A 12,432-nucleotide genomic window follows, 5' to 3' on the forward strand; every position below is an offset into this window, starting at 1 on the left:
TGGTGGGGTAGTGTGAGAAGCAGAAAAGGCCTTGGCTCTGTGTAAGCACTGCTCAGCAGTAACTAAAACATCCCTGTGTTATCACACTGCAGAATAAATCCAAAATGTAGCCCATACTGGGCACTGTGAAGAATATTAACTATATCCCAGCCAAAACCAGCACAGCTACTCTTACAAGTAGATATATTGAACATATCATAAGTATTTTGCTGAATTGGAGCATAATGAAAATTAAAGTAGTTTTCAGTGTTCATGAATTAATAGTTTCTAAAACAATTTAGACATTGTGACAAATTATTTTTAAAAGTAGAAGTTTCTGACAGTCTGTCACATTTTTACTTTTCTACATTGCCCTAAAAACTCTTTAACTAAAAGCTCTAGAATTTTCTAAAACACAAATGACATACACTTCTATTTAAAATCTTTATTAGCTTTTCTTACCTCCTCTTTCTTCTGTTCTTGTTCTGCTAAAAGTTCTTCCCTTCTTCTAGCAATCTTCTTATCCTGTTAGTGAAAAAAAAATGTAAGAAGACAGTGATATTTCCTAATAAACGTTCTTTTCTGAGAACTGGTAATGTGACTTAAAATTAATGTTCTTTCCACCTTAAAGCTTTGTTTCCAGTTGCTTCTGATATTAAAAAATACTGCAGCTTGAAATTATGCAGACCAGATACACCTCTCTACAAGGTGAACATGTAAGTAAATTTTAGCAAAACTAATATGGCAACTTCTGAGACTGAGATTGTGGGGGGAGGGAAGACTGTGATTCTGATCACACTGAAAATATAACACTCTTACTAGTAAACTACAGAGTTTCTAAACTTACAGGTGTTTTGTACTATTTGGGAAAGAGGTGAATGAGCATCGTATTAAATGTGTGCTGTTCCTTATGTCTGCTTAGAACTGCCTAATTTTGACCAAGTTGTAAGCATTTGAAATATATTTCCCCATTCATATTCAGTAGGTAGATGTCCAATATCTGATGGCTAAATCCTAACTCAGAAATAACATGCAGAAGAATTCTGCTTAAGGCCAGTGGGGTCGATGGGGATTAAACCTGTATTGCTATTCTTGCACACTGTAATGCTGCCACTTGAACTGAACAGTACACTCAGCTATGCTGCATTCTCACAGCACCATCTGATTTGCTCACCATCTGTATACTATGGAAAAAGAATCTGTAACTAAAAAATATATTTTACAATACACATGAGCAAAAATATCAAATTACTGTTAATTTGGAAATCCTGTTTCTGATCTTTTCTTGCTTCTTAATGCCTTTATCAATTTGCGTCACTGTTTTGTGTATATGTTTTAAATGGGAACCTGTTGTTTTCCTTGTTGTCAGGAGCTATATTGATACCTAAACAATTCATTAGAAGTTTGAACCCTAAGATCTGTAGCACAGATATTTGCCATGTGAATTATCAGAGTAACTGCCTACAGGGTGAGCTTAGTACAGCAATAGTCAGTTGCACAGTTGGTCACTGGGATGCACCTTTTCCAGCAAGATTTCCAGCTTGCATCAGGAAAGACTAAATTGAAAAATATATTTTTACTGTTGTATATTATCTGCATTCTCAGAGCCAAACCCTGGTTTAGGCAGTTCAGAAAACATACTGGTATTTTATGAGCCTTGTCCCTGTTTCTGTTGTACTAATTTCCTGTGTGTCAGTTGCTCTGTAGTTATTTGTCCTCAGAACTTTTCTGATAGTACATATGAAGTACTTCATCTCACTTTTACAGAAAGTTAGGAACCTTGAATATATTGCATGTCCTCATTGTAAACATCTGCATAGACATTTCAGGTTACTTCAAATAACTTGTAACCTGTTCAGAAATAGGCACAGGTTTGTTTGAATCGGAGACTGCAGCTGCAACAGGACTGAGAATGTGGCTTAGTGTTACTACATTTCTATGCAGAGTATCACAGCTGGAAAAAGACACGTACACCATACAGTACCTGTGAAGTCAGCTTGTGGGAGATGCAGATCAACTCACATATGCACAGGGAATATGAGATGCAATGACAGTACGGTGCATGAGCTGTGTATTTTATTTTATATGGCCACATTCACTCTCTCCATCTAGCTGCCTTTTGTCCAGGACTTTCCAGATGTCTGGCATTCTGTCAGACTGTCAGTTGGCTGGCAGCACAGCTGTTTTCTTGGGCTGCAAGATGTCTAAACTCCTGCATGAATTAAATGCACAGAGGAGGAAAGCAGCCCTAAATTCTTTTTAGTGCTTTTCATTTTCTATGGTAGATCTAGAAATGCTGTGAATGTGTGAAGTGTGTCTTCTGGCTTCCATATCTATTTCTCTGTCTGCTCCTCACTGCTTTGTGAGTTTTAAAATGTGTTCAGACCTGTGCTGCCGAAATTACAAAAAAGGACACAGGACTGAAAACATACCCTTATTTTTGCTTTCAGGTCTTTCAGTTTCTTTATATTTTCCAATTTTTTATGCTGTCTTTCTTTCCATTTTTGCAGACGTGGAGGAAAAAGACGGTCAAGAACATCACTCTCTTCTACTTGAATATAAACGGCAACATCAGGACAAAGTCCTCGTTCTGACAAATACCGGACTTCATCTGAAGTACGAGGGAAACCATCCAGTATGAATCCTGTGGACCTAATTGGAAAATAAGATATTTATCATTACACGATGTAGTTTAAAGCACAACACAGGGAAAATGCAGTTAATTTGAAAAAAAAACCCAAACCCAAACCAAACAAAAAGCAACCCCAAAGCAACTCCCTTATTGCAGTCAAAACACTGCACTGCACCAGCTACCAAGAAGGGGAAAAATGACTGCTACTGCTGAACCCAGGACAAATGTATATACTAAAACAAAAAAAAATACTTTCAGGTATGATCTTTTCACAATGTAAAGAACTTGAAAAAGCCAAAATAAATTGTGTCCTCAGTATTGCTTGTGTGACTCCAAAAGCCGTACTTCTTAGGTGCTGCTCTTGAAAAAATAGAAGGTGCCCCAAAGATCATTTTGGTAACATCTGCTGCAGAAAGCTTGTTGCCTGAAAATTTGTTTTTCAGCAATGCCTGTCAATTTCTTCTCTAGTTTAGCAGAGAGTTTTGCTCTGGCTTTTTTTGCCATTCAGCAGATTTTGCTACTGAGCATGACCTACACCTCCCTTCCTGCAGGTATGTCTGGAAAGCTGTATGGCTTGTTGGAGCTCTTACAATCTCAGATTAGATTAGTAGTTCTATAATGCTGCAGGTTGTGTTAATAAGAAGTTAATCTTTCTCTTATTAGTTTGAAGAGAATGTTGTCCCCTATTTGTGGGCTGCAGGACAAAAGTTTACATGAGGATATTGTTTATTCTTTTTAAGGCATTTCTCATACTGTTAGGAATTGAAACTTGATGTTCAAACATTAAAAAAAAAAAAAAAGCAGCTATGACTTGGATAGAAATGGATGGAAGAGATAGGACATGAAAAAAGGGATATTCCCTGCTGAAATTCCATCTTAAAAAGCCAGTCTGCTTTCTAGGAGCCGATGATCATACTTATTCATGCAGCAATAATCCACATTTATCACAGTGTTACGCATGTACTCTCTGATATGAAAAGAAGTTTGTTGTGGATGCATCACTGTAGATTGTGATGAATGCACAAGATAACCTGATTCTGTTCTGTTTTGGAGACCTTTAATACTTTGCTTTTGCTTTACACACAATATTTACCATGTATGCAAACCAAATTTTACAGCTGGATTCCAGCTCTCCATGTTTATTAATTACATTAAAACATATCTATCCTGTAAGCCCATGAAAACTACCTGGCTGTTCAGGAGATTTAATCCAAATCAAGTGCACCAAGTTTTTTTGTCCAGCCCTGTGTAGAGCACATGAGACGACGTATTACTGTCAAAATGACAATCAAAACAATCAAACCAAGACTGAGAGGTAGGTCATGATTTGTAAGAAGTACAAGAGCACTTGAATAATCTCTGCAATTTGTAATTGTGGTCACAATGAATGATACCTTTATAAGATTAATTAAAGAAAAAGAGAATCTAATTACAGTTACCGGAATGGCTCTTTTTTCCACCAGTCAAGAACAATGTTATCAAGAACTTCTGGAGGCAGTGGGTCTTTATCCATCAGATTTGCTTTGATTGCCTCTTCCTCAGGAGTTAACGTCACTTCCTTTATATAAAGAAAATCCACAAAATAAAAACAAAAAGCACCAAAAACAGAAAGAAATCAAGATCTACCTGACGTTTGTGGTTTGGTTTTGGTGTTTGGTTGGTTTGGTATTTTTTTTGGCTAAGGTACTGTTTGAATTTGATTTAAAACAGCAGAAACAAACTCATTTGCCACATTTCACTGCATTATAAATTTTGAGATATTTTCAAATGCTTGAGGTTGTATTTAATTATACATATGCTCAATAGCATAGAACTGAAATGATTGCACTTTCTCCTAATTGCCTACAAGAAGTTTTCCACTGAGTTATACGTGTTCTCATGCTGGAAAACTAACTGCACTACATCAAAATGTTTTTTTTTTCACTTTTTTAAAAAGCAACTTTTATCTTTTGATACAATCAGAAGATTTAAAGAAAGATATGCAAGGTTACTGGGGATAAGCATATGGCCGGAAGTCAGATAAATAGCATTGTCCTACAGAACAGTGGTAGTATTAATGACTAGTCAAATACAGAGCATTCAAATACCAAATCTAGTTGTTAAATTCTTGTGAAAACCTGTTTTTTTCAGAATATGTAACTGTGAGATTCATATGGCTCAGGATGAACTTTTCATAGAATGGCTTCCTGACACAAACTGCAGTAAGAAAGAATGAAAAAGGATTGGTGATTCTGGATTAGTTTACATCTGTCACAGTAAGTCTACTGGATAAAAGACAGTATTAGAAGTGAGACAATATCACTGTTCCTGACCTGTTGTGTAATTTTTTCATGGTAACATTCATAGAAGAAAATACTGTTATCTAGCTAGTTGATTTTTTCCCCCAATAAAACAGAATGGCAAAGTTTGTAAGAGAAAATGTATCTGGTACCCTTTAAAGAGTTCAGTACTTTTTCTGCCATATGTTATAAAGGTCTCATTTGTAAAAAATCATCTAGATTTGTTTAAGAAGATGAGATATACACTACCAAAAGATTGTGTTGTTTAAATGTCAGTTGTGATCACACATGTACCTAAGTTGCATCCAAAGTCACTTGGAAAGAAAACTTGATATGAAGCTAGGTATTCTCCTGTACGTCTCAGCAAATGGATTTGTCCCCTGACATTCTTTTGAGCATTTATTATGAAGTTCTGCTGTCCTTTCCCTAAGTAGTACTCATATTAGCCCAAATTGCTCAAGAATTTGTTAGCATAACCTGTCAGAAAATAAAGGAATAACCCTTTTTAACAAAAAGATCCAAATGATCAAAAGATCCAAGAACCCTCAAAGTGACTGTAGGGAACTGCTTGATGCAAGGACATGTCTGAGTAAGAATTCCTGCGCTTGACATCTATTCTGATAATGTAGCCAAAAGAACTTGAGAATATGCTGGAAGCCACGGTCTAATGTAGCATGTATATGAGTAGTATTTTGTCTAGTGCCTGACACAGCATACATACTAAAAAATGTTAGTGGTCATAACAGATACCTAAGCAGGCAAAGTGTTAGCCAGATCTGTAACACAGAGACATCTTGAAGGAAATGTGTGAAGTGAGAGAAAACAGTAAAAGCCATATGTACCACTGACACTTATCACAAGAGCAGATGAGCTCTTGAAATGGCATTTGTAGCTAGCTGATAGAAGACAAGACACACAAGATGCATATTCCTGGTACAGGAAAGAGAACACCCCACACAGAAGTGGTTCAAAGAGCAAGGTTGCACCCCAGACCTGTCAGTGTTGTGAAGGTTTTGGTTGACACATACTAAAACAACCAGCATGATATCTTCTTGCTAAACTTCCCAGACTGCATGGTATGTTTTCTGTGCCTTTAGTATTTTTGCTTTGAATATTATAGCTGACCTTTACCTTAAGCTTTGATAGATATGCTTCTAGTGCCTTGTGCCAAAATGAAAGAGAATGATACACATGAAATTAAATGACATTTTGGAGAAGTAATGGGTAGGTGAAAAACTGGATAGTTGGACAGTAGTAGTAGTTGTACTCAGAGAAATGCTTAGGGAGTCCACAGCCTTGGAAATGATCCACTAGAGTTCTGTGCGTAGACCAGTGAATGGGTTTCTAAATTCAAATTGCATCAGCTGTGCTTTGGTAGTGCCATCAGATAAAAGCACTTTACAAGAATTTTGAGAAAAAGATACTAGTGTAGAAGAATATTTACCAGCAGATAAAAAGATGAGGAAAAAATACTAACAGAAATGCCTTTATGTAAGACACGTATTGATGCCCCAAAAAATAAAGCTCAGTGAGAGCCAGCCATAATCATTACTGCCAGGAACACTTGCCGTATTTTTGGCAAAAGAACCTCCTCTTACATTTAACTGATGAAAAGCTGAATTTTTGTGCTGACATCCATGATTTTGCTCCATACTCCGTCTGTATTGAAGCATTTGCTTCCAGTATTACCTGCTCTTGCATTATTTCAGGAGGAATCCTAATCTTCCAGCTCTCAGGGACCTCCCCTGCTTTTCAAGACAATAGAGAGTGGCCTTGAATGCACCTTTGGCATCTTCCTCGGCACCTGTGAATGCATCCCATTGACTTGTGTATGTCCAAATTACATAAACAATCCCAAATTTGATCCTATTCATGTTCATTTAAGTTAGTAGTCATCAAAGACATTCTACATGGCAGGTATTAGGAGAAAAAAAGGGGGAAAAAAAGCCTCTTAGAATGTGGTGCAGAAACTTCTTTCTTCCTGAAGCTTTGCAAGTTGGATAAACCCTTACTTGTATTGTTGAAGAGGTAGATTTTAAATTGAAAGATTTATATGCTGTGTACCTGTGCTGAGACTTCTCCAAACAATAACAGCTTTTATCACATCCATTGCTATATAAAGATGAATTAATTTGCATTGAAACCTTTGGTTTTCCCAATAAATCACTGTCTAATACAAGAAATCACTCTCTCCTGATAAACATTTACGTAAATGTTTATTGTTCAAGGAAATTACACCCTGTAAGAGACTGGGTTTAGAATGTATGTTTAGAACTATTTTGAACGAGTATTCAACCTAATTTTCTGAAAACTATCATTAGTTACTTAATCAGTATCATGAATATCCAGGTATTTGGAAGAGTTTTTTCAACTACATGACATATTTTATGCTACCTAAGAGCTTTCTCTGGTTTGAAACTTTACGGTCAATATGCAAAGACAACACTACAGTCCAGATTACAGAACCTACTGTATTAAAAATTACTATCTCACCCTGTTACAAACACTGAAATATTTACCTTCACATTATCATTCTGACTTTCGTTTTATTTTTTTTATCTCTATTTTTCTTCTTTTGCCCCATTTAGCACCCATCTGTACTATTTAGGAAAATCCCTATACATAAGTCTTGAAAATATTTTGAAGAATGTTTGTGGCATTCAAAAGAAAACATTGTCAAGAACTAGTGTTTCAAAATTTTATCAAGTAAATAATTTAACATAAGTGATTTTTATTCAAACAAGAATTTTATAGGAAATTCCAATTGTAGCCTGAAAATGGATATTTTGTGTATGGACATAAAAAGATCAGATCATTACCTGTTTGCTTTTTTTAGTTTTTTCGGTTTTAGTCATGGCCTGAGAAAAGTCTTCCAGTTCCTGTGATAGCATTAGTATTTTATTGTCGTCTTCTTCAGGTTCTTCATCAAAATGGGGTCCAACTTTCACTTTAGTTTTGGGTAGGATCAATTCCCGTAGATATGCTTCAAACTGAATATGGAAAATGCCCAATTTGTCTGCTACCTGTCGTGCACAAATAGTTTTACCTGCTCCATGAGCCCCAATTAAGCACACTCGTAATGGAGGAGCCTATAGGAAAAAATTGAAATATATTCTAACGATTTGGAGTGCACCCCCCACTGTTTTTCAATTTCAAAATATCATAAAAATTACATCAAATCCTGTCATACAATTTTGCATTTTATTTGTTCCAGGCTTTTTGTTGATGTTCCAAACAGATTACCTGCTCACTGGAAATACTGAACAAATACACTATGGCAGTCGATGCCAGTAGGTAAAAATGTAGTTTCATTAGACAATTCTGGTGAATCTTCCCTTCTTTAGCTTTCTTCCCCTTACAAAGCCCCAGCTCCCCCCCCCAAAAAAAACCCTTAAAGATAGTAAAAAACCCCCATACCCCCAGTATGTGTGATTTTTTTAATCACATTTTAGGATTATTGTAAGCCTTTATAATCTTTCTCTCTTTTCTGCTTTATTTGCATCATTATTCAATGTGTGAATTTATGCGTACACTAAAAAGTCACTAAGGAAGTTGTATTTGTTTCAAGGACTTGCCTGATATTTTATTATTACCTAGAAAAAAAACCTCAACAATAATAAACCATTCTAAATGAAAATGGAAAATAGTGATTTTAATGTTATTTACTTCAAGCAATTTTGAAAATTCTCACTTGTATTGGTTCATTGTGAGCCACATATTCCTCAGGGTTCTTCAAAAACTTATCTTTGCACTCTGGAGTTGAAAAGTAATACATCTTTTCTTGATATTTAGCTGCCTGATCATAGAGTCCTGGGTAAAGCACAAAGTTCTCTTTCAGACTGACTGGACAGAAGTGTTTTGTGTCTCCCATGTGCCTTTTCTTTTCCTTAATGTGTTCTTCATCCTGAAAATATTATGAAATTAAAAAAAAAACAACTGTTTGAATTCAGTAGTTCACTTAGATTTTAGGTAGACCAGATTAAGCAATGTCAAATACAGCAGCTGAGCATTGAATGAGAATGATGTTCTCAAGGGAGTTTGTAAGTCTATGAATATAAGTAAATGAAAATACACACTATTTAGATTCAGAGTTAGAATACAAAACTGCCCAACCCAGTGAGAAAAGAATGACCTTTTTAAGTTTGAAATTATATCATAGGTAGCTGTTAAAGACCAAAATTAGGCTAGAACTATCTGTGATAAAATCTCTTCCTGCTATGTTCTTGAAACTCATTTTCTGTTGCTGCTACACATGCATAAGTAGACCTCCTTAGAAAAGGCAAAGAGCTGGTATTGTGAAGACAGATGACTTGTCCAATAAAAATAATTTCTAAAAAATCTACTCAATACTGCTCTAGTACAATATATGGATATGCTGTACTGTTAAATTCGGGGATGGGACTTTTCCAGTATGGGATAAGAATGAAAGAAAGACAAAGCTAGAACTTTAATGTCATTAAAGTGGGTGTTGAAAAATTATCAATAGCTGAGATAAAACAGAGGATTGCGCATTAGGACTCTGCTTCTTCTGATGCTTACGTGATGTCTCACAGAATTATTGTTAGTTGTCAGAAATCAAAGTTCACATTTCTTTCTCTGATACCCCCTCTCGTTGTCACCTGTACATTCATTCTGTCTGTTAGCATGGGTATTTATGATTCTTGCTGGAGTAAAACTCCTATCAGCCAGAACATAGGAATACAAGGAAAGTGTTCTTGAAGCATATGACAGTATTTATTCTGTAGGAAGGCTAAAACTAGTTCATACATTATGCTGAAACTGGAAATAAATGAGTTAAAATAAAAGTATAAACAGACAAAGCCAGCATCCTTACTTCATTCTCATTTTCCTCTTCTTCAGCTTCTTCATCTTCACTTTCTGCAGCCAGATCTTCTGCTTCCTCATCTAAGTCTTCAGCAGATAATTCCCAACCATGATATTTAAAAGGTTCTGAAAAAGGTTAATTTTAAATTATTTTTTTTCTGTTTCAATATTTTTCATTTGGCTATGGCAGAATATATTCTCTTTGCCCATAAAATAAGCAAATCATGCCAACTGTATATTGCATTTCTCCTACTCAGAGAACAAATTGTTATCTCTGGATGTAGGAATCAATATGTTGCTTCCTCCAAAATGGAAATTCTACTGGTTGGTTTTGGTTGAAGTAAATTGGTATTTTCAACAGGAACTTATAGTACAGAAGTTATACAAACACACACAGTGCCATTACTGTTTGCAACAGGGTTTTTTTTTTAAATTTTGTTCATTGGGGAAAGTCCTCAGTCAGATTTTATTTTATTATAAAGCTAGCACAACAGATGTTTTGGTTAATAAACCACTTGCATTGTAGTAATGATAGAAAAAATGTAATATTATTTAGCAGGTACTCAAAATGATTAGAGATTTGAGAACACAGGTGAAGAAAGGTAACTGGCAAAAAAAAAAAAAGTATCAATACCACAAAAAATCCAGTCTTGAAACACAGTCTAGGCAGATGGGTAATTAGATTATTACATACCCTGAAAGTCTCACTGGCTCAAACGAATACTGTACATTAATTAACTTTTGTTGTCTGTTCATTTCTCAAAACAGTATCCTGACATAAACAGACACAAGTAACTGGGAAACTGCATTGTCAGAATGTTTAGGGAGCTATACATACCTATGTGTAGAGTCACATATATATATATTAAATATATATGTATTCCCCACTTTTCCTATGTCTTAAAGGCTGGCTGTGTGCTTTTCAGCTTGCCCACATAACACAGCATGTCCTGTTCCCATTACATGTTAGTAATACAGAACTGAGTATAAGCTACACCCAACATATTCATCATACAAGCTCTCCAAAATCCCTCTTGTTAGGTGAAGTGTAAATCACATAAACAGTGTTACTTACTTTCCATAACCAGCACAGTTTGATTAAGCAGACTTTCTGGAGTTTGCTTAGCAATCTCTAAACCAGCAACCTGAATTAGAGATGACTGCTTGATCACTGACTCCACTGTTTTCCAGTCATTCATGAAAAGGTCAATCTTCTTTCTAACTGTTTCCATTTCTGGCATGTCTAGAAGATCATCCTCTGTAAACTCAGGTAGTATGATTTCTGAAAATCAAATGGTATATACAAGGCAATGCCGCATTATGTTTTAGGTTTATTATTTTTTTCCTCAACTACGGTGGCTTTTTTTTTTTTTAATGCTGCTTCCTTCCCTCCCCCATAATTATGAATTATTATATTACCAGTTTACAAAGATACTTTAAAAATGCCAAATTCATTATGTTGATGCAGTATATACAAGGTCAGATTACTTTTGCATATGGTTATTTAAATCGCCACCCAAATAAATATGACTCCTTCCGCAAAGAAATAGAAGGAATATACATTGATTTAAAAATTAAAATTTAATCATGAACAGTTATTGACAGGGCATCATATGGTCATGCCTCATCTGGAATGTGCCAGTACAGATAGAAATAGAGTAGGAAAACTAACACACAGTGCAAAGAAGCAACTTCATGTTCTGACCTGCTTCAGGTTCAGTTACTGAAGCTGTTGTGGAGTGTTCAGGTTGCATGTTAGGTACCTAACACATATTTCAAATGCAGCATGTTCTCTTTACTTGAATAGAATAATACATACTACTAGGTATGTTTTCTCTTCAGTATAAGATCTCAATATACAGAATTAAACCTTCATTTACTCAAAGGCACACAGATATATAAGGGCCAACACAGCAAAATCACAGAGAAAATACAAAATTTAGGAGAGAAAGGAAAAAGAAGGGATGAAACAAAGAAGACCACTTCAGTGTAAATGTCAAGGATATGAAGGATAGTATCAAAGACTGAAGTCCTAAATTGATAAAGGCAAAGCAGTGAGCCAGAACGCTAACTTATGCAATATAAGGGTTCTTACACAAATGACAACTTATGCCTGAAAGACCCTCCTCTTAAGGAAGTCTGCTGCCTCCCTGAGGCCCTGGTTAAAGGCATCACTAGGAAACTTCCAAGCCAAGCCTCAGACTATTTCATATTGATGCTCTTCCATACAGGTGGCAATGAAGCAGCAACACATAGTCCAAGGGTGACTTCAGGGCCTTGGGATGGTTGGTAAGGGAATTTGGAGCATCCCCTCTCTTTCCTGTTGCAGGCAGCAACATTGGAAGAAACAGATACATGCAGTCTATTAATACATGGCTCTGTGTCTGGTGTCACCACCACAGTTTTGGGTTTTTTGATAATGGGATGACCTACATGGCACCAGGCTTGCTGACATCAGATGGGATTCATCTTCCTCAAAAAAGTGAAGAAGATCTTTGCTCATGACCTAGAAGGGCTTATTGCAGAGCTTTAAACTAGACTTGAAGGGGGAGTGGAATAATACCAAGCTTGCTTGTGACAAGGTGTGGAATGATGCACCAAGGTTAGAGGGATGGGGTGCTAGTGAGGGCCCTCAGCCTATTGCTCTGAGATGTGCTGGCTACACTGGAGTACATTTGAAGTCTTACAGAGATGGGCCAGCAGCTCCTGAGGTAATAG

At 36.1% G+C, this 12,432-nt stretch overlaps 1 protein-coding gene across 1 annotated transcript in view; it reads right to left on the reverse strand.

The window, feature by feature from the left end:
• The window catches only part of AK9 (adenylate kinase 9), a 72,636-nt gene that overhangs the window by 17,582 nt on the left and 42,622 nt on the right, over positions 1-12,432 (reverse strand). The window contains exons 18-25 of the mRNA XM_057413164.1: positions 10,790-10,996; positions 9,725-9,840; positions 9,157-9,159; positions 8,582-8,794; positions 7,710-7,979; positions 4,051-4,169; positions 2,412-2,631; positions 442-504 (exon numbers count right to left, since the gene is read on the reverse strand). Coding sequence (XP_057269147.1) covers positions 442-504; positions 2,412-2,631; positions 4,051-4,169; positions 7,710-7,979; positions 8,582-8,794; positions 9,157-9,159; positions 9,725-9,840; positions 10,790-10,996 — 1,211 coding nt within the window. The remainder of the gene's footprint in view (positions 1-441; positions 505-2,411; positions 2,632-4,050; positions 4,170-7,709; positions 7,980-8,581; positions 8,795-9,156; positions 9,160-9,724; positions 9,841-10,789; positions 10,997-12,432) is intronic.

Source organism: Pezoporus wallicus, unplaced genomic scaffold (genome assembly GCF_028554395.1).
Source record: "Pezoporus wallicus isolate ANWC-B61680 ecotype Strahan unplaced genomic scaffold, APGP_CSIRO_Pwel_v1 contig_7505, whole genome shotgun sequence".
Taxonomy (NCBI): Eukaryota; Metazoa; Chordata; class Aves; order Psittaciformes; family Psittacidae; genus Pezoporus; species Pezoporus wallicus.